Raw genomic sequence first — 23,124 nt, 5'->3', positions numbered from 1 at the left:
AACCCCATTATGAAGGTGTGTCAAGCCAGTCTTATGCACACCCCTTCAAGTAAAGTGTTACCACATAATCTTAATGACCCTAAACTTAAAGCTTGATTAATTTTAAAGATTTGCTTTTGTGAAAAGCATTCATAAGCAACCACATAAGTAGTTATGTTTAACATAGGCAAGTGATAAAATATAGATGCTATTGTTTGTCTTACATTTTGGAAAACCCTGCAGACTGTCGCCTGGTTATTTATTTTTGGATTCCAAGCAAAGAAACTAAACATTGACGAAGAAAGCCAGATGGTATGTTGAAAGAATTGTTGCTTTTCATCGTTTAAAGATGGATGAGTTAGCATCATCTTCTTTTCAGGCTACACTGAAATAGCGAACTGTTTGTTTGAATTGAGACCACACACATAGAAGCTGTCCATTGTTATCATGGCTATAATTTCTGTGTTTATATTTTTATAGATTTGTATAAGATATTCGTTTAGTAGGCCGTTTGTTCATTATTTTGGTCTAGATTGACAGCCCAGGGAGTTCAGGCTATGCTATTACCACTCCAACTGTTTGATTCACTGTTAATTGAAGAGACAATATTGTCATCAACCTCATACTTGCACACTTAAACCATTCATTTGTTTCAGCATGATTCACTGAGCGAATATCTAGTGCATGAACACACATTTCTGTGCATGTTAAAGGGCCAGAGCATGTAATATATCCATCTTTAGAGTTAAAGTTCATGCTGTTTTAAAAAAAAAGTGTTAATAGGTCTAGAACAACGGGCAAATGTTGTATAACTTGGTGAGCTTGGAATTTTGTCATGGAAACATATTTAAGCTCATGTTTCTTCACTGCAGAGAATGCTGAATGAAAGTGCTTTAATTGTGTCGTTGCTATCGGCAATCTCTCACCTGCATTTATGTTTAAACATTCCTTGCAATCTAACATTTGTTTGACCTTTGCCATAAAAGTGCAAAATGAAAATGCTTGGTCTTGCGTAAATATGTTTCTGTGGTAACAAACGAATGGTTAAAAACCTTAACTACAGGAAGATGCCAAATCAAATATACACACAAGAAATTGCACAGTGCAAATCGACATTGTCTTTAGTCACACTTTCATTCAATTTGTTTACTGTTTTTGTCTACCTTTGACTGAAAGAGATTCATCTTTTACAATTCCCCCTTCCCCAACAACCCGATTTTACATTTGCATGCTCCTGCATGCATTTTTATGTTTTATACTTTCTTTTGAGCCACGTTATCCTGTGACATTTCCCTTTAAAAGATGCTGTGATATTTATGACACACTTGATGGAAATGAAAACATCAAGTGTTTTTGATCAGATGCTTCTAACAAAGGTTTCTCATACAGTTTTTATCAGTATTTCATCATGTTTACACTCAAGGGCATTTCACACTGTGCTTGACTCTGTGTTATTATCACTCTGAACACCGCTTTTAACCCCGGGTAAAGGAACATCTCACACTTGTAATTTAGAAAAGCGGGGTTATGAAACCGAGCAGGGTTAGCAAAACTTTTATACTGCTTTCAACACAATTTCAACTCTTAAAGGAATAGTTAACTTAAAAACTTAAAATTTGTTTCAGACCTGCATGGATTTCTTTATGGAACACAAAGGAAGAAATTTTGAAGAATGTCGGTAGCCGATGGGGTCCATCAATTGTTTGGTTACAGACCAAAATAACTTATTTTGTGCTCAGCAGAAGAAATAAATTCATACAGGTTTGAAACAATTTAAGGATGAGTAAACGATTCAAATATTTTCATTTTGAAGTGAACTAATCCTTTAAATAATGCAGCTGTCCACTCCATCACACTTTGCACTAACCTTCAGTAATCAAAGGCTAATAAAGGCCGTAGTCCAATATTTATTCCATGTATGTTTTAACATAAATCCAAAGTTTACAAATTTTCAAGTTAGTCAAAAATTTCCCCCAATTAAAGCTCATTCATAATTAAAGAATATGCATGTTTATAAACCTTTATGACCTATTAATACTATTAAATTTGTCAAAAAAGATCATTTTTGTGGATCATCCAGTGACACAGTCACAAATGGTCAAAGAACAAATGATGATTTGGTTGTTACAGGCAGTGATGCACTGTAAAAAATAATCCTGTAAAAAAACGGTAAACTACTGGCAGCTGTGGTTGTCAGCATCATACTGGAAAAATAAAGTGTGTTACTGATTTTTAAAATCAACAGCCAAATACCGTATTGTCAGCTACAATATAAAACTTTAATTTAACAGCTATATGCTCTAACATAAAAACAGTAACACACCGTATAGTTACGATATGATGCTGGCAACCACAGCTGCCTCACACAAATGGAAAAGCACAACACTGAAATAAATGTAGATGAAGGCAGTAATGTCTGTCAATCAATCATAGATGAAACGTACTAATAAAAACATTATAAACTGCTAAGAAAATGTAAAAACTAGAGGTTTGGTTCCAGGGTTGGAAACAGGATTGGTTCACAAAACTTGTCAATGGAGGAATAGAAATCTCGCAGATTTCATTTAAAAAAAAAAAAAATCATTTGTGTTCTGAAGATGAACGGAAGTCTTCTCCCAAGGAAACTGAAAATCTTGTAACACTGCTGCTTGTGATTAATAACTATTGCTACTTTGCACGGCTGTAACCGTTCAAAATTACAGTTTAAAGATGCAAAGTGTAATTTTGCACTATAGCGAAAATTATAACTGCAAGGCTTGAGGGAAAATCAAGCTATGTCTTATTTATAGACGTATAGCTGCATGTTAGGCTGGGTTAAAAGGAAGATTCCTAATTTTGGTGGGACAAATCCTCCTGCTGGTCCCTCAATGTCTAGTTGTTATGACCCTGTTATTTTGGCTAAATTTGATTTCCAGTTATACTTTTTAACCCATCATCCTCCCCTACTGTGATTTTATCACAACAGTCTTCATCGTCGGTAACTAATGTTGAATGCAAAATAAAAGAAAAATAAATCAACAACCAAGCACCCCACCACTGTGATTTAAATCAAAACTTAATATTAAAAACAAACAAGAGAAAAAGAGATAAGCTACAATTGAGAGAGATATCTGATTCACTGAAATCTTGTATAACTCAGGCCTTTTTGTCCTTGCAGTAAACAGGGGCTGAAGTTTTGAATTAAATTTGCATTCAATTTAGATTCAGATTTGCATTCATTTTTTGGGTGACCTTCCATAAGACATAATACCACACACCATATCAGACAAGCGCATTCATTAACATTTCTTTGTGCCAAAAGATATGTTTCAAAATATGAATGGCAGAGAATAGGTCTAAGCCAACCCAGGCTCATTGGAAAAACTTGCATTTGGGGACATTTCTGCAAAATGACAATATGTTGCTCCATGCACTTTTAGTGACAATATAAAAGTGAAATGTCCAGTGAGTGACAGTAAAACTATGTGCAGTTTTATTCTAAATGGATGAATCTTGCAGCCTTTAATTATGTCAGTTGTTCGAAACAGGTCTGAAATTAAATATCCATCGAGTGATGTTAAAGGGTTAATGCTATTTTGCATCTACACTAAACCATACCCTAAACCTTACTTAACTAATGTTATCAAAAGAAAACATGAAAAAAGCACATAACAGAAAAAAAAAACTCTGCACATAAACACACAGTTGCACCAACACATGGTCACAGACATCTCTGCACACATAAACATGAGCCTCCTGTCCCTGCTCCAACTTGAAGGATCTAGCTATATTATATTTAAGTAATTTTAACATGAAAACATGTTAAAAATACTGCTATATGGTCCATGTTTATATTTATGCGTTGTACGGGTGTCCCCGTTCCTGTTATCCATGATTAAACCTCATGTGCTAGCTAAACAAGGTGTCCGTAATACACTAACCATACAGCTTAAAGTTATATCACTCGTTTAACCCATTTAAGTTTGAGATGAATCACTAAAAACAGTGACAACAGTTTAACAAAAACAAAGCTCAAGAAAATAAATACTTCCATGCCTCAAAAACAGTTTTTCTTCAATAAATCCCAGAACAGCTCAGGAATGTCCTTGATTTTTCTCTACAGGGGGGTATCCTACTGAGCCTGTCGCTGTGTAAGAGTCATCCCTTGTTTCTGATTAGAAAAAAATTACATGTTGCAACCATCCCCTGTTGCAATGTCCCCAGTCTACCCTAAAGCTCAACATAAGCCTATATATATACCTATAAAATGGGTCTATTTTTAATTTGTGTTCTTTTGATAAGCATGACACCACATTAAGGTTACATGAAAAATGAATTTGTGAGCATCAGCTGTGCTGAATGTGTTCGAATAAACCATGAAACACGTGATCGTTGTCTTCAGTTAATCCAGCAAATCGTGAAACAGCTGTGTCCATGTGCAACCGATTAAATTGGGACAACTGCAACGACTGACCCATGTGGCTGGAATCATCTGGCTCTTGCATTATTGTTAGCACATGACCAAAGTTAGACACTTTCTAACCAAAATCCATCGCATTTGTTAGGTGCCGATCAGTCTGCGCAACACTCATATTGCTTCAACAGAAACAAAGTTCCAATACCCTAACCTGGAATCACATGCTACTCAAAACAAATGTTTTCAGAATTTCCAAAGCTTCACAACAAGTCACTAGGAAGAGATGTTTTTGTTTCAATAACCTGATAACGACCTGAGTCGGGTTTCACATAAAAGGCTTAGAAAATGATTAGCCCTTAGTTCAATTAGGACATTTAGGTAGCTTTTATAAACATTCCTTTGAAAAAATAACATTACTGGTGTGCATCTCGAGACAAAACAATGGCACTGAAATGTTTTGAGATATGTCAGTGCAAGTTAGCGCCACCGAGATATACAGTTTTTCAAATTAACCTGTTTAACTTAGTTAACTAATTAACTTAGTCTTATCAAGCGAAACGATCGCTCATTAAAAAAAAAATAACAAAGTTTAAGTTTTATAAGCTCAAATGCTTGCCTTGCTCTGTATTGCGATGCACGTTCGTGACTCCTGTTCGAACTCGTTCATCAAAATGAACAAATCTTTTTCCGAGTCAATTTGTTCGTTTCGTTCGTTGAATGAACAAAATGACTCGGAAAAAGATTTGTTCATTTTGATGAATGAATTCGAACAGGAGAGTCACAAACGCACAGAACAGAGCAAGACTAGCATTTGAGCGTATACAATTTAAACTTTGTTATTTATTTAAATGAGCGATCGCCTGATAAGACCCTTAATCCTTCTTTCTGTAAACATGTTATTTTTTTTTCTTGTAGGAATGAGCCTGGGCTGATTTCTGAGCAGTGGCCGTAGATGTTAATATGCAGTTTTACAGCACCCAATGTAAATGTTTGAGAAAAACAGATGACACATGTAGTCCTGACTAAACTAGTTTGGATATCACTTTGACACACGAGGACAAAAACCTCCAAGCTTTCCTGCGTCAGCAGCTAAAAATGACGTTCACTGCCCTGCGCTGGGTGGTACTGGTGGCCTTCATTGCTCCGACCATTTGTGGAAACGTACTGGTTTGTCTGGCTGTGGCCACCAGTCGGCGTCTGCACCAGATTAGTAGCTGTTTTATACTATCACTGGCTGTGACCGACTTGCTGCTGGGTTTGTTGGTAATGCCGCTCTCTGCCATGCTGGAATTACGCAATGGGAGATGGCCTCTCGGAGGAGTTTTTTGCAACATCTACATCTCTTTGGATGTGATGCTCTGCAGTGCTTCAATCCTCACTCTACTGGCCATTAGTGTTGATCGCTATCTTGCAATTTCCAGCCCTCTCTGCTATCCCAGGAGGGTCACACCTAGACGGGTGGCGATCACTCTGACTGCAATCTGGACATGCTCTCTGGCTGTGTCCTTTCTGTCTATCAACCTAGGCTGGAACACACCTAACTTCAGAGTGCAAAACCTGGACTGGGTCATGTGGGATGAAGGAGAGGAAGGCAGGACTTGCCGCTATGAGTGGAATAATAAGTATGTGCTTCTGAAAGCATTTGGAATCTTCTACCTCCCTCTGCTGGTCATGTGTGGAATGTACCATCGTATATTTTGTGTTGCGCGTGAGCAGGTAATTTTCTTCACTTGGGTCAATGACAAGTGTGTCCAAATGTAAGCGTATATTCATTTCAAACTACACATCTACTATGATGGACATGTTTTTCATTTCTGAATTAAAATTAATTTTGCATTTGTGTGAGGGTATAAGAATGAAGTAAAATAAAAAGGTCAGCTGACCTACTATTGGTTGGTCAAAACAGATTTGGCTCCTTTTTACCAAACTCACAGTTACTAGAGCTAATGCAGGGTAGGTCAGGAATCTGAAGAAAATGTTTTTTTTTTTTTTTTTTTACAAATCATTCTATAATTGAAGAGTAAACGCCTCTAGTGCCATTTGAAATTTTCTTCTAAAATTATCTATTTTTTTTATCAAGCTTGTATATTTAAGTTCAGTAATTTCACTTAAATGGCAATGAAGATTACCTATTAATTGTCATTTAAGTGAAATTACTGAACTTAAATACACAAGCGTGATAAAAATGGTCATTCTAGAACAAAATTTCAAATGGCACCTAGAGGCTTTTGCATCTGAACTCTTCAATTATTCAGGGTGATACAAATGGACTTATATTATAAATGAAGAAAAAAATATATTAAAAGAGTTAAGTTATTGAAAAGAAAACCTTATTAAGCAGCTTGGATCTTCTTCTTGAAGCAGCAAAATCTTCTTATAAAATACATATTTCAAAAACAAAAAGTTGCAATTTGCATTTCAAAAAGTTTTTAATTTTAGTTTTTTTATGGTTACACTAAGTGACAGTAGTCTAATTTTAACATTTTGTTGGAATTATTATTTTTTTACACAATATTACAGAAATATGTTTACAAAGAGTGCATTCCTAAAAATAAAAAAGGCACACTCCAACACTTTGTCATTGACCCACCTCATAACTAACATAAATATCTCATTGCATACACCCAGAAAAAAAAAAAACAAACAAAAAATGTCTCTGTTACCTTTCTCACTCTTTCTTCATGTCTCACATTTAGGTGCGTCGTATACGGGCAACCACTCCATCCTTTGCTCTGGCCACCAATGCAGTTGCCACTGCGCGGGAACACAAAGCCACAGTGACCCTTGCTGTAGTGCTTGGTGCTTTTGTCATTTGCTGGTTCCCCTATTTTACGTACTTCACATACATGGGAATGTGGGCTGAGAACCATCCGAACAAATTGACTCACTCTATCGTTCTTTGGTTGGGATACCTCAACTCTGCACTGAACCCCATTCTCTACCCAGCCTTGAACCGGGATTTCCGTCGGGCATGCGTACAGCTGCTCTGCTGTAGACGCAGCAATCAGGGGGGTTTGCCTTTTGTACAGCCCTTCTGAAAGAAACAGACTCATAGCTATATAACGAAAACATGCAATGGATACCAGGACTCGTTTCACACTTCAAGAGATTAACTGCAGTGAATGGATATTACATAAAGTATGCTAGAATCCCAAAATGAAGATAAGACTGGGCTGCAATGACTCTTGAATTATATAGTACCAGATTCAACAATTTACAAATGCTGACATAGATATTCAAAACACACTAATATTTAATTATGATATTGACATACAGTATTTGGCAATAACATCGGAAGGAACTGGAAGTCGTGCACATCTACAGACAATGGATACTTCCACGTGGATAAAAAGTGTACATTGCGTGGAAATATTTCTGCTTGTTATCAGTCTTGTGACTGACAGCCTCTGCTTTTGCACAACACCTAGGCCATTTTGTTAGGGACTTTCAACCACTGCTGCAAAATTCCTTCTTCAGTTTTTGCTTTTGACAATGCACAAAAAAAATAAAAGATTATTCCTTTCTTTGCCTAAGTTGTGACTGAGTGGCCAAGACTTACTTGAAATGTTTCAAATAATGTTTTATTTGCTAATGTAATATGATTTGAATTGATGTTTCAAATCCACTGTAAAACAGAAATGCTCAGCACAAACACTTTTCCTTATTGGCTTTTTAATGTGCTAAATTAGCAGGATAAAATCAAATCGGTTGCTGATTAATCTGATTAATTCAAAGATTAGATTGATTTGATCTGATGATTCAAAGAGAACCATAAGATTAAACCAAAATCAGAAATATCTGAATGTTCTTAGGTTTGGACAAAGCCTTTCTAAGGATTATATTACTGTCCTCTCATTTTCCCCTCATTCTTATTTGTCACAGCAAATAAGACAGCAAATCTTATTTGTCAAAGATTATTGCAATTATTTCTGTAATTTCTGCAAGTAAATATTTTACACATTATATATCACTTCTAATAAAAATAGCAGCAGCAACAACAACAAATCACTACTGGAAGGTGATTATGTATTCTGGGTAAGCCTGTACATCATTGAAGATCACAAACATGGTTGGGTTGTTGATGTTGTCAGTCACACTGTTATACAGATCAGCACTATTGGGGCTCTTCGCAGGGGGAACCAGAAGGCCTCGATTTCCTTGAGTGAAATCACCGACAAGCACCCTGGCGAGATACATGCGTTTAAGTCCTCTGACATCAGGTTTAGAGTAGCCTTGGGCTGAGTAACTCGGGTCCACAGCAAAATATGATCCATTCCCATACATGGCTCCTAAAAAAAAGAACAAGAGCAATAGACTGTTGGTTTAAAAGACAAATTGATTTAAGTACAAATAAAGTTTAAGCTGAATTTAACATTGTAGCGAGCAGGGCGGGCCGAGAGCCATGGGAGCGGAGTGACGACAGAGAAGGGTGAAAGAGGACAAGGCCTGGGACATTTTAAGTTGTTATTTGATTGTTTATATGAGCTGCATTCTTGTCAGCTATCGTTCTTTTCATTTTGTTATTTATGCTTATTTATAATTCAGGTTTAATGTTTGCCGGCCCCCGCTTCCTGCTTCCCTAAACTGAACTTGGTTACAGACTAATACCATGTGTCCCAGCATAGCTGCGATTGAAGCCGTGGTGGTTGATCTGATCTGTCTTATCAGGACCAGTGCCGTGGAAAAGACGCTTTTCATTGTTTTTGTGCTTGTTTTTATCTTCCAGTTCTTCCTTTTTGATCATGTAGTTTCTCCAAAGTGTGCTGTTCTGAACTCTTTCAATCTAAAGACAAGAATAAACATTCAGCTTAATAAAACATTACTATTACACCATAGTGCTAAATTACAAAACTAATAAATATTCATTCCTCCTTCTCTTTAGTCTAGTCTTACTTCAATGATGTTAGAACGTAGTCGGGTTCTTCTGAACTCTTTCTCAACTTCAACATATTCAGTCGAGCCGGATGCGAGTTTCACAAGAACAACTGACTGTCCTTTCATGTCCTCCCAGTGTGAAGGCAAAGAACTTTGAGCTGGTGCTGCATCTATGGACAAGAACACAAACATAAATAACTAAACTTTGTACATGATGGCCTCTGGATAATTGTCTAAATTTTAAAATATTCACACCTTGCAGATCTAGTCTGTTCAGTTCAATCCTCAATCTCCCTCTTGTGGCCCGTTTGCGAACTAAATCGGCATCATATTCATCATTATTAATCTTGATTTTCACTGAAGGCTGCCGGTTTTGAAAGGCCTTTTCCAGGTCATAATTAATTAACGTATCAAAGTTTTTGATGCTATGTCCATTCTCCTGATATTGCCACTGGACTACACTGCTGATTATAAATGCCTCACGTCTTCGGTTTTCATTCCTTTCCACCTTGCGGATCATATCCCGAATACGACTCTCTGCACTGTGAACGTCTCTTGTCAGTCCCTCCAATGTGACGACAGAGTCTTGGCCTTTCTTCTCAAGTTGGACTTTGATTGTGAACTCCCTCTGCATGCCGTTCAGTATTTCTACATCCTCTTTTGTGAAATGAGCAATGGCTGGATCACGGATTGGGATGGTCAAGTGCTCCCGTAGTATCAAGCTGTTGATCATGTCTCTGGCTTCATTCAGGTCCTCTTGTGTCTCTCCACACAGCTGGAACACAGCTGGCTCAATTTCCTCACCCACCATCACAAACTCTTCATTGGAGGGAGATTCTGAACTTCCCCCCAAAAAAAAGTCTTTTTTTTTTTTCAAGGTACATATTTGTTGGAAAGAAACACAGGAATGAATTAGTGTTTAAGAAAAACAAGAATAATGGATAGGATTAGCATTCTTTGTATTATCGTTTACTGACCTTTAATTTTGGTGAACAGACCTTTATCCTCCTCTACTTTTTCACCAGATCTTCTGACCATACTTTGATGGAAGTCTCCCAACATGTTCGTCTGGAATATGAGAAACTTCACAAACTTTACATGCACTGGTTTCTTTTTCTTCACAAAGTCAACAACTGCATCAACCATTGCATCTGCAACATCAGCTGGTTTTGCACCACCCTGACCTAAAGGGTTACAGACATGTTTACCAAAAAGAAAAAAAAAGCAAATAATCAGCAATGTTCTGCAACAACTATTTAAACATAAGACCAGACAGAGAGTCTTACCAGTGCCAAGAGCAGGGAAGGCAACAGAAGTAATTTGGCGAGATTCGCACAACTTCAGAACAGAAAAGACGACATCCTTAATGTCTGAAGGATCATTGCGACCAATGATATGGATGATGTTTCCACATGGCAGGAGCCCGGCTGAGGTCACAATCTCTGTTTGCTGCTGCATGTTTGATGATCCCACTATCAAAAAAAAAAATAATTGGTTTACCAATAGTAAATATAGTTCATTAGATCACTGTTGACGTATAATCTAAAAGATAAAATATAAAATTTCAATTAATACAAACCAATCTGTAAACATTCCTGTTCCACTTGTAATCCAGCGGCGTCTAAAATGGCCTTGGATACTCCTGGATTACCGAGAGAAATTGGCAGTTACATTGTAATTCTCTTCTTCAATTGTATGTGACATTCTAACTGAAACTAAAATTAAGTTTGATTAACCTGCTTTTAGAGAAAATGTCTGATTTGAGGAGTTGACAATTGCATCAGTTTTTTCTTTAGTTATATCTCCCGATGAAACCTCCAAAGTCACTCGCCCCAACTGCATAGTGTGAACCCCAAGAGAGGGAGAGGAGACTCTGCCAGCAAGCTCTAATTATAAGAAAATAATAAAACACAGATGTATGGAAAAATCGTCTCTGGTTACGTATGTAACCTTAGTTCCCTGAAGGGAACGAGACGCTGCGTGTAATCGCAATGGGAACGCCCCTGCGTGAGTGCGTATGAAGCACGTATGAAATCAGTCCAATGGCGAGAAGGAACGTCATAGGCGGGGTGACGTATCTACCAGGAAACTATAAAGCACACCACAAACACAAGCGCGACAGCTTCTGAAAAGACTGAAGCAAGTGCTCACGGGCATGCCGGGAGTATGGCGTGGACACGCAGCGTCTCGTTCCCTTCAGGGAACTAAGGTTACATACGCAACCAGAGACGTTCCCGTTCAGGGAACTTCGAGCTGCGTGTAATCGCAATGGGAACGCTAATACCAACGCCGCCATGCGAGCAGGTGCCCGTAGTGTGAGATCACGAAGCACATCCTGATGAAAGCACCTGAGCTCCCGGGGTGGAGTTAAAGTCAAGATGGTAAAATTTCACAAATGTGTGCGGGGAGGACCACCCCGCTGCATCGCAAATGTCACCAATAGGAACTCCTGACACAAATGCCTTAGAGGCAGCCATACCCCGAGTAGAATGGGCACGGACAGCCAAGGGGGAAGGCTGACCTGCCGACTCGTAAGCAAGTGAGATGGCCTCGACCACCCACTTACTCAACCTCTGCTTCGATGCCGGACAACCTCTATTAGGAGGTCCAAAGCAGACGAACAGCTGCTCAGACTTTCTCCACAGGGCAGATCTGTGGACGTAGGCATCCAGGGCCCTCACAGGGCAGAGCAGATTTAACCTCTCCTGGTCTGAAGTCCGGAACGGAGGAGGACAGAAGGCCTGCAGGATGACAGGCCTGACAACATTAGTTGGGACCTTAGGGACGTACCCCGGTTTAGGGAGGAGAAAGGCCTTCACCATACCGGGAGCAAACTCAAGGCACGAGGGAGAAACCGACAGAGCCTGAATATCTCCTATTCTCTTCAGGGAGGAGATGGCTAGGAGGAAAATGGTCTTTAAGGTGACAAATTTCTCAGGGACATCTTCAATGGGCTCAAACGGTGCCTGGCAGAGCCCCTCCAGAACAACCGCCAGGTCCCATGTCGGTACCCTTGTGCGCACTGCTGGCCTCAGCCTCAAAATACCACGCAGGAAACGGCTTACCAGTGGGTGTCTCCCGAGAGAAACTCCACTCAAAGGGACATGGTAAGCTGACAACGCCGCCACATACACCTTCAGTGTGGAGTGGGATAACCCTGTGGAGAAACGCTCCTGAAGGAATTCCAGCACCGCCGACAACGGGCCGTTAACTGGATCCAACTGGCGCTCTCTACACCAAGAGGTGAACATTTTCCACCTCACGGCATATAATTTCCTCGTGGACGGAGCTCTGGACTGGAGAATGGTCTCTACGACCTCAGCCGAGAGGCCTGACCCTATGAGCTGGGCCCCCTCAGAGGCCAGGCCCATAGTCTCCAGAGATCTGGGCGGGGGTGCAGTATCGACCCGCACGCCTGGGAGAGAAGGTCCCCCCTGACCGGAATCTCCAGCGGAGACCCGTCCAGGAGAGAGACAAGGTCCGAAAACCAAACTCGGGCCGGCCAGTACGGGGCTATTAACAGTAGACTGACCCTGTCCCGGCGAACCCTCTCCAGAACTCCTGGGAGCAAAGCAATCGGGGGAAAGGCGTACAGGGGTGACCTCGGCCACTCCTGCACCATCGCATCTACCCCCAACGGGGCTGGTGGACTCAGAGCGAACCACAGCGGACACTGTGAATTCTCGCTGGAAGCAAAGAGGTCTACCTCGGCACGACCGAAATGATTCCAAAGGAGCTCCACCACCTCGGGGTGGAGTCTCCACTCCCCGGGCCTCGGCCCCTGCCTCGACAGGAAGTCTGCTCCCTGATTCAGATAACCTGGAATATACACCGCTCTTAAAGAGAGAAGTTTCCCCTGGGACCACAAAAGGATCTGGCGAGCCAGTTTGTACAGAGGGCGAGAGCGCAGGCCCCCCTGATGATTTATATAAGAGACCACCGATGTGTTGTCTGACCGGACGAGCACATGGTGGCCCCTCAGGTCTGACAGGAAATGTTTCAGAGCCTGAAACACCGCCAACATCTCCAAGCAATTTATGTGCAGATGACGAAGATGGTCCTGCCACAGACCCCGGGCTGAGCGACCACTCATGATCGCCCCCCAGCCTGTGAGGGAGGCGTCCGTTGTTAAAGTCACACGACGACACGGAGCTCCCAGCACCGGTCCCATGGATAGGAACCAAGACTCTTTCCACACAGCCAGGGCACGGAGGCACCGTCTCGTGACCCTGATCGTGCGAAACGGGTTTCCCCTCGGGGAAAACCCTTTGGTTCTGAGCCACCACTGTAGCGGTCTCATATGGAGCAGGCCACGGGGAATAACGTTGGACGCTGCCGCTAATAGACCCAGAATTCTCTGATAATCCTTGACCGTGAGTGACTGGCCTAGCTTCGCTTGCCTGACAGCTGCGAGAATCGCTGCTATACGGGCAGAAGACAGATGAGCCTGCATTGTCGTTGAATCCCAAACGACGCCTAAAAAAGTGGTCCTCTGAACCGGAGAAAGCACACTTTTCTTGGCGTTGAGTCTCAACCCCAACCTTCTTATATGGGCGAGGACGACATCTCGATGCCGAATCGCCTGATGCTCCGATTGAGCTAGAATCAACCAATCGTCGATATAATTCAAAATGCGGATGCCCTGGAGCCACAGCGGAGCCAGAGCCGCATCCATGCATTTCGTGAAGGTTCGAGGAGACAGAGCTAGGCCGAACGGAAGAACCCGATATTGGTACGCTTCGCCCCCAAAAGCGAACCTCAGGAACTTCCGGTGTTGTGGAAGGATGGACTTTCGATTCACGTTTCTCTGCTGGCCAATCAATGCTTAACTTCTGCACCGCACGAGTTAGAACATCCATAAGCTCCTCATTTGCTGGAGACTGGGATGGCGAGTCCCCTGTCTCCATAGTGTCCACACTCACAACATCCAGCTCCTCTGAGCTGGATAGCTGCAGTGACGGCGCCTCGTCCCGAGCGGGAGAAACCGCAACGCGGACCCCCGCTCGATCAGAGGCGCCGGATATGCCAGGTAAGGGCAGAGATAGAGTCCCTTCGGAACTCGTCTCCATCCCCGCTGACAGATCCATCTGCGATCCCCACGATGCGAGCCTTCGCTGTGCCTCGGCAGCAGCGGGACCCGAACCGTGGGGAGCGCGAACCGAGCCACTCTCCTCAAAGAGAGCCCGGCGGGAGCGGAGCGTCCTCATGGGCAGACGCTCGCAATGCTCACAGCCAGCCCCCTCGAGAGCTGACTGGGCATGATGCACTCCCAGACAAGCAACACACAGGTCGTGTGTTTCCCCACCTGTGATGTATCGTGGGCAGGGAGGAACACACTTCCTAAACTGCTGCTCGCTCGCCATAATATGCCTTTTAGTTTTTTTGTTTTTTTTTTTGTGAAAAACTCCTGCCTAGCAATCACTAAGGACAGACAAAAACACCAAATGGACACAGACTGATATAGATCACACAGAGAGCGCTTGCTGAAGACTTCAGAAGCTGTCGCGCTTGTGTTTGTGGTGTGCTTTATAGTTTCCTGGTCGATACGTCACCCCGCCTATGACGTTCCTTCTCGCCATTGGACTGATTTCATACGTGCTTCATACGCACTCACGCAGGGGCGTTCCCATTGCGATTACACGCAGCTTGAAGTTCCCTGAACGGGAACTCAAAGCTAACCTGATTACACAATTTAACTGCTCTATATTAATTTATAAAATAACTTTTGCTTACAAATTGAAAATATTCTTACATACAAACTAATCAGTTTGTCATGCATGTTAAAACTTATACTATTGACCACTAGTCAACATCTGGTTATATAATTTGGTTGAATACTAAATTAGCTATAATTATCAGAATAAATCAAAAACATGGGATGGACATCAGATAAGAGAGTTACCAGAGTTCTGAGCTGACTTGCCAGAATTATTTATTTTAGGCATGACATGTCGATATGCTTCTTTTGTGATGGGAATCTGGATCCTTTGTCTAAAGATGCTGGTAAAGCACTAATAGATAAAGCACAGAAATATACAAGACAACATTAATATAAGCACCTATGGTTGGTTACTTAAATGTAAAAAAAAGAAAAAGAAGTTTAAAAACAATAACAACAACAAATTTATATATATTGCTTCACTCACCTGAATGCTCTCTTTGTCAGAAGGGTGGACGATCACAGTGACCTCTCTGAGATTTGTAGCGTTAAAATCCTGGAATTCGGTCAGCATGATTCTGGCCACCAGATCTTTAGGAAAGCCAAGATTCCCAGTGCCGATAGCTGGGAAGACGACTGAAGCCATTTTCTGAGTCTCTGCTTTTTTCAGGCAATCTCTAATGATCTGAACGAGTACCTTTTACAATGTAAATAAACACATCTGTTATGATCTTTAAAAATGGTACAATTTAAATAAAGAAGTAAAGCCCATATAGACCATTTCACAAGATGTAAACAACACTGGTCCAGAAGCACTTCCTGCTTCAGTTTTTTAACACTACATAAAAGCTGGGATAAAATACAACCAACAGCACATTTAAAACTGAATCAAAAAGTTAAACAAACATCTTTAAGATATTTTCTTTACATGTGAAATAAAGAAAACGGTTACAAACTGAAACAGGAAGTGTTTCTGGACCAGTGTTGTTTACATCTTGTGAAATGGTCTATACTAAATTAGGCACATTTGCATTATTCATTTAACAATTTACTGTTAATAAATAATGTTAATTTAAAGTCAACATAAAAATTATTCACTGAAAGATAAAAATAAACATCGTAGGAGCTGGCAAGAATGCAGCTAAAATAAACAAACAAATAACAACTTAAAATGTCCCAGGCCTGGTCCTCTTTGGTCCATAAATATAACTTGAGGTAAAGTATGACTCACCCTATCTGCAGAGTCGTTTCCACCTTTCCAAACTGGGCAAACTACATGGAAGACTTTGGAACAATTCAGATTATAACCATCTGTTATGACCATTTCACCATAATTCAGATTGTTTGAGCGAGCAGCTCTGTGGATTTCTGACTGGAGCTGATGGCCAGCAGTCTGAAGGAGTGCTTTGGAGACGGCCCCTTTACTGAGGTCCAAGTCCTCCGACATAGTGTTTACAATGATATCAGCCTGCAGGAGAAACTATTAAGTCATTTCTGAAGATACGGGAAAATAATATTTTATGCAGTGTAATATCTTCTCAGGTCATTTTTAAAAAATATATATATTTTTAGATATTTATACTGGCATCCAGTCAAAAAAAAAGAGAAATTAGGGATTAGCACAGAGCATAGATGGTGTGAGGACCCTCTTGGAATTGCTTTTTAAAAGCTATTTTTCTGTTTTTATAAGTAACAAATAATCTAGAATTCACTTACACATGCATCCTGGATGTTCCCTTCGCTCAGATTGATTTTTAGTCCTTTGGTCTCAAGAAAATGCAACTTTTCAGATTTATCAGATCTGTCACCAGAGCCTGAGCGGGCTTTTTCTTCGAAGTATCTATTACTCCGGCCATTGGAACCTTGAAACTCATGGTTTCTTTGGTCATAGTTTCCAAGACCACGACCACGAGAGCCTTGTCCATAGTTACTATACTCAAGAGGTTTGTTTTGCTGAGGGAAAGTCATTTTGGGGTTATAAGCAGCAAACTGCTTTCTGACAGCTTGAGCCATGGCTTTTACATTGCTGCCATTATTGTCAACCAAGTAAATCTCAGTTAATGTGCTACTGGAGCCTCTTCGGTTAAGATCTTCAATGTACTCACACACTTCCTTGGCGATTGACTCAGTGCAAAGTTCAAGAGGACAACCAAATATCCCTGAACTAATCACTGGAATTGCAATGGAGGAGCAGTTTTTGCTCGACGCCTGGTTCAAGCTTTCCCTCACAGCACGTCTCAGGCGTTGCACAGTGGTTTGTCGGTCTGAATCGCCGAAGCGAGGTCCAACAGCGTGTACCACATATTTACAGGGAAGACGTCCAGCTTCAGTGATGATGGCATCTCCAGGCTTCAGAGGCCCATTTGCTTTTATGTAATGGTCAGAGTATTGCTGTAGACATGGTCCGGCAGCTTGTAGAAGTGCGAAAGCTACACCACCACTGTGCATCAGATCTCCATTAGCAGCATTGACCACAGCATCAACACGGAGTTTGCAAATGTCTGCCATCCTGACAGTAACAGTTATTCCACCTGGAGTTCGAACTTCACAAGAGACCTGGCCAAAATCTTCAAAACTGCTTTTAGAAACTTCATCCTCCTCCTCTTCCAGCATGTCGTCTTCCTGGAGCACCACCACATATCTTGTTTCCTTCAACAGTATTGAGAGAATAATTTTTCCCTGTTCCTTGAAGTACTTCTTTGCTCCTGCCTTTTTAATGACGTGTGTGTCTGTGTGGAGAGCATCAATCAACCTTTTAAAGACTTTTAAAACTGGCTGGACAAATTTACGCTCTCCAGACAGTTTGATCCAGGGTCTCTTTGAATCAAAATTCACTTTCACCTCCTCAGACTTCATTAAAGGCTGCCACTCTTGTGATTTTCGGTCTTTTATGAATTCAACTGCTGCATGTGATTTGACACGAACAGTCTCATCAATTCTAGTGTGTTCTACAATGAAATGTCCCAAGTTATCACTGACCTCCATCACTGGGTCTCTGAATCCAGTCACTATTATTTTGCCTCTCTGTGAATGATTAATAAACACAGATATCTTTTTGGAAGTATTGAACAGTTCTTGCACTTGTTTTTTGAGATCCTGCCACTCTGGCATTTGAAGGACACCCTGATCTTCTACAATGAGCTCTTTGGATGCAAGAACCATATTCACCCTCTTCTCTGCCTCAACAAGTGCTTTTTCTGTGCTCCCAATCACAACAACATCTCCATTCTCGATTGTGTAGACAGCAGTTATTCTATGAGATATAAAGAGATCTGTGGACATTTCATCACAGTTCACTGATCTCAGGAACTCCAGGACTGAACGGTCAATCTTTAAGGGCTTCTGTTTCATGCTTAATTTCTTCTCAAGGACCCAATTCTTGAACATGATGATATCTGTATGAAGACCTGCTAAAACTAAGCTGTTTATTTTTTTATCGTAGTCAATGTGCATTTGTGGAGAAATAGCGGTTTTCAGGCCATCTTGTAAAAGCAGAGAGTACATGGCAGGAGAAATCTCCATATGCTCTGTCACACTATTCTTCTCTCTCTCTATTTCATTTGTTGCTCTTTCTATAATTTTCTCCATGATGGGCTTCAGTCCAGTAATCTCATGGGTCATTCCCGCCAGTGTCAGTACACCTTTAGAGGCATCCATATCTGTGAAAACCTTGTCTTTCACCAATTCCTTTACATCACTCTCCACTTTAGACCACAAGGGATGTGACACCGGCCACTCAGATGTTGTGTAGTTTGAGATTATTTTCTTGAAGGCATCACAGGCATTCTTACTCCAGCCATCAATGTGTCTTCTGGTCACTCCTTTCTGTTTCAGTAATGCTGGATCAGGACTAAGAAAAGCTTCAGGTTTGTCCATGTTTATTTTGCAGAAATGTGAGCTCAGCTGGCCACTAATAGAGGAAATCTCCGCTTTCATGAGGAGGAACTTCCTGATGGCAGGATGTACACTGACTGTAATGGGTTCAGGCAGCTTCAAATTCGGTCTGTTGCCACCATACAAGACTGTATCCAGTGATTTAAAGTAGGGATATATCTTGACTGGAACTTCACAGATGTTATTCTCTTGCTTCAAAATTCTCTCTTTTGCTGTAAAGAATGAAAGTTGCAGGTACAATGAATAAATGCACTGATATTGTCAAAATGAGGTAAATAAATGTAACCAAATCCATAACTGTAACAGCAAATATTAACAGCAATTGAACATGTATTTATACCTTCTTCCTCCTCAAAGGTAATAATGGCTGCTTGTTCTGCTGGAATTGTGGTAACTTCCTCTACTGGACCACCCCATTTCTCAAAATACAGCTCCAGCAGCATCTTGTTGTTGTTGGCTTCAGCTGGAAGATTCTCGACCCGCACACATGTGCTTCTCTCCAGTGCACGGGCCCTCAGATCATTCTTCTTGAACTTTTTATGTGTTCTGCTGTCCTCAAGGAACTTTACTGCATCTGTCAGAAATGATAGTTTACAGAATGTGCTGGATGCATTTGATCAGGGGCACAGGAAGTACGGGTGCTGCAGCACACTGTTTTCACAGGATTGTAAATTCAGTGCAAATTAATTTGTTAATTTACATTTATTCATTTTTAGCATTTGATCATTTATTTGGGATAAACACTTTTTAAGTGGGCTATTTTTTTTAAAAAAAGTGTCATTTACAAGGAAAACATCTTGGAGCGCTGCATGCTGGAAGGACCCAGAAGCTGCTCTTTAGTTGGGTTTCAAACTTGTATTTATAGAAAATGGATTCAAGGAACTTCTAGTTCCAAAAAGTTAGAAAGCCTTCTTTTAAAACATGGTTCACTCAAGAAACACAGCAAATTATTATTTTTTTTTTTATTTTATTTGTATGTCCCATATAGTGGTCCGTTGCTTTATGGTTGCAAGCAGTATCCATAATGTCAAAAAAGTGATGTGCAGTCAAATATTCCGGTATGTGCACTTTTTTTAAAACGATTGTTCTCACCGAGAACAATCGTGCTTGTTGTGCTTCGTGGAGTTTTGCATGTTTGACTCGATACTATTTCTTATTTAAATGTTGTGACCAAAAAAAAAAACAAAAAAAAACACAGCAACCCCAACCTAAACCTTCTTCCCACGCCCCTGTCAAGTCATAAAAGCATACAATTAAACCAGAAAAATATCAAAGGTGTTCATTTTATAAAAATCTAATTTTTAGATTATAGTTTTCTACAATTTACAATTTTCTAATTTCCTCCACGCCAAAAAGACCATCATGTAAAGCTTAAGCATTGTGTTGGTGCAAAAGAGTTTAACTATAGTGAAATATGCTTACATTATGATAAAAAAGTATGTATGTTATATATAAACTTACCATTGGGATTTTTAAAGGTCACAACTGCTTTTCTTAATTCTGGTATTAATTCCATGGTAAAGTCATTATCAGAAAGACTTGTAATGTTCTCCACCAAAAGAGTCAAAACATCTTGTTTAAACTCATCTGGAAGGTCCTCCAGGACAACAGAACTTGACTCTTGAGGCTTCTTCACATCCAAATCAGTTTGAGAGGCATTTTGATCTTGAGACAAAATAAAAGTGACACATATTTATAAAATATCATTGAAGGGTGTAAAAAAGGATGATTAAAAGCATTAAAAGATTTCTTTGTAAAGTCAGTTAACAGTATCAACTACTGTTAACTAACAAAATAGTGTTTTGTATCATTTACATTTAGTCATTTAGCAGACCCTTTGAGGATTAAAGCAAGCGAGTCATCGTGAAGAGGCAAAAACAACCCAAAATACAAAGTTCAGGCACTGCTCAGAGTAGCATAAGCCTGACAGGGGAGGATTTAAAGGAAAAAGAAAGATTTTTTTCTAAATGTTATATAGGTTGTTTTTTTTTTAGTAATCAATATCTTTTGCATTGAAAACAAATGTGTAAAAAAGTACATCAACAGCATAATAACCTAACTAATAAAAGGTCACATGCATGTATGCAGTCAGAGACCAAAGTCCAGATGATTTACTCACTTGGCTCCTGATATCCACATGCCTGCTCCACCTAAAATCACAGCATTTACAATCAGTGTTGGGGAAAGCAACTTTTAAAAGTAATGCATAACAATACTGCATTACTCACTGGAAAGTAACTAATAGTGTTATTTTTTTATGTAAGTTTTCTCATCTAGGCTGGGCTTGTTTGTTTGTTTAATAAACAGTAATGAAAATCAACAAGCATTTATATTTTTGATATAAAGATTTACATTTACAGATATAAAGGCCCTTTTAAGAATCAATAAGCCTCGGGCTGAAGGAAAGGAAAATTTACATCTGCACTGTTGAGGATGCAGCACAAACAAACCTTTCAGATGTGCTGCCATTCTGGATTGCAGAAGAATGAGACACGGGAGAATAAATGTGTTGTTTATATGGTCATTTTTACAAGTGTGTATAATTTGAGGGATACTGAATCTGTTTTTGTGAAAGTGAGATGAGTGAATTCATGCTCACATTTAGTCTAAAACCACAATAACTGTCATGTTCACAGCGCACACAACACCTCCGTACCTCACTCTCAATTCCTTTCAATATGGGGACAGGAGAGCTGTCAGCCATTAAATGGGAAACACATTCATGTTTACACAGCACACACAATGCATCTTGGTCCCAATTTCTCTCAACATGAGACAGGAGAGCTGTTTAATAAATGTAAATTCAAAGTAACTTATGTTATTTATTTTAAAAGGTAACTCATATTTTGTTGTAAATTTAAAATTAGTATATTTTTATAGACCATTTTGTTAATTTTGTTTTACCTGCAATCTAAGAATTGTTTTTTTTTAAGCCACTAAGATCTGGTTTTTATTGTAAAAGCATTGTGGTCTCAAATCTGCATTTTGTAGGCTAATGTTTACTCACTCTTTGTCCAGTGCTGTCTTCCTGTTCCTCTACGTCGCTGGGTTTGTACACTTTCAGCTTGATTTTCTGACTGTCAATGGTAATAATGTGTTCTTCCTGAAGGAGTACGGCATCTCGGACTTAAACACAAACAATCGGACTTAGTCAGATACATCACAACTCTTTAAAACAAAGAACAGTCACACACACACAAAAACAACACAGAGTTAACGTAGCGTTACGTAATAAACGCACAATTCTTCCACTAGGTCACAAAATAGCCTAAAATGAAACATGAATTTTACTTTTATTCTTATTCATTATTTGTAAATGCAGGTTTAGTCTGCTAAGTATTCATAACTTTTTAGTTTTCTTTAAAATGATGGCAACGGTGGCTAATCGGAAGATTCACAGATTACCATAACATTAGGCTAATTCGTGAGTTTATCGCACTTTGTAAGCTATTTTTAAACCTGAAATTACCTTACGTGTCTCTAAAGCTTTATTACATTACTAAACAACACAAAACGTGTTATTTTGTTAACGTGTTATGCTTTCGTGTTTAGGACTTACTGTCAGATGATTTGAACATAATTGTAGCAGAGTTGCTCTCGCCATTATATTGCACGACGCAGTCTCCTCCCTGAGATTTCTTCTTACTCTGAAAGTGAATGTGAAGTTTATTTTTCACACTTTTAGCGTTTTCAGTTCCCCAGTCTCCCTCGACAGTGAGGGGATATTCGTCCATCGTGACCGTTCTGGTGAACGAATTGACTTGCCGTCAGTGTTTATTTGATCACGCCCTCCTGCTATTTTCACTTTCGTTTCTTCGTCAGTTTGCCATGAAACCGAGAGTGTCGAGGACACAGGAACTGTACTGCGATTGCTAATACAAAAGTTTACCCTAGAACAGTTAATAAACACAGTGGTTTAGGCCTACGATACCTTGACTGCTCCCTTCAAGATTGGAAGCTTCTGGCTACCTCCAAGTCAGGCATTATTCTTGATTGTCACGCATTCAAGTCGAAAATAGGCAAAAATTGGCTAAACAAATATTATTTAATGAAAGCAACTTGATACCAGAAGTACGACAGTTTGTAAATAAAAATAATTATTATGTTCTAATAGCCTAACAACTTCCTTGGAAATTGCATGTAATCAGAAAATAGTGAAGATGATCAACTGAAAGTTATGTACAAATTCATTTCATTGTATAAAATACCATTCTTTTGAAAATAATACTTGCTTGTTGATACTTTTTGCAGCATTTTATTATTATTATTATTATTATTAAACAACCAATAAGAATTTTTAATAAGAACTTACCTACTTTTT

The 23,124-nt window shown here is 39.9% G+C and overlaps 2 protein-coding genes across 3 annotated transcripts; one reads left to right on the top strand and one right to left on the bottom strand.

The window, feature by feature from the left end:
- The first annotated feature begins 5,299 nt into the window (after nucleotides 1-5,299).
- Nucleotides 5,300-8,625, top strand: hrh2b (histamine receptor H2b). The gene is made up of 2 exons (XM_039676577.2): nucleotides 5,300-6,091; nucleotides 7,072-8,625. The coding sequence occupies exons 1-2, from the start codon at nucleotides 5,471-5,473 to the stop codon at nucleotides 7,411-7,413; spliced, it is 963 nt and encodes a 320-aa protein (XP_039532511.1). The 5' UTR covers nucleotides 5,300-5,470; the 3' UTR covers nucleotides 7,414-8,625.
- On the bottom strand, nucleotides 7,611-22,588 carry LOC120482341 (protein mono-ADP-ribosyltransferase PARP14). Of its 2 annotated transcripts, none has more exons than XM_039676575.2 (17): nucleotides 22,363-22,588; nucleotides 21,811-21,929; nucleotides 20,923-20,953; nucleotides 20,265-20,468; nucleotides 19,144-19,377; nucleotides 16,626-19,015; nucleotides 16,141-16,377; nucleotides 15,397-15,606; nucleotides 15,153-15,261; nucleotides 10,987-11,136; nucleotides 10,830-10,892; nucleotides 10,537-10,722; nucleotides 10,228-10,434; nucleotides 9,506-10,111; nucleotides 9,269-9,420; nucleotides 8,984-9,158; nucleotides 7,611-8,664 (listed from the first exon to the last, which is right to left on the bottom strand). In XM_039676575.2, the coding sequence occupies exons 1-17, from the start codon at nucleotides 22,535-22,537 to the stop codon at nucleotides 8,384-8,386; spliced, it is 5,529 nt and encodes a 1,842-aa protein (XP_039532509.2). In that variant the 5' UTR covers nucleotides 22,538-22,588; the 3' UTR covers nucleotides 7,611-8,383. The 2 variants fall into 2 exon arrangements, with proteins under 2 accessions (XP_039532509.2, XP_088982205.1); XM_089126079.1 differs by having other exon boundaries at nucleotides 15,174-15,261.
- Nucleotides 22,589-23,124: the final 536 nt, after the last annotated feature.

This window comes from Pimephales promelas, chromosome 23 (assembly GCF_988280905.1).
Source record: "Pimephales promelas chromosome 23, fPimPro1.hap1.1, whole genome shotgun sequence".
Taxonomy (NCBI): Eukaryota; Metazoa; Chordata; class Actinopteri; order Cypriniformes; family Leuciscidae; genus Pimephales; species Pimephales promelas.
This window is presented reverse-complemented; position numbering and strand designations above follow the sequence as displayed.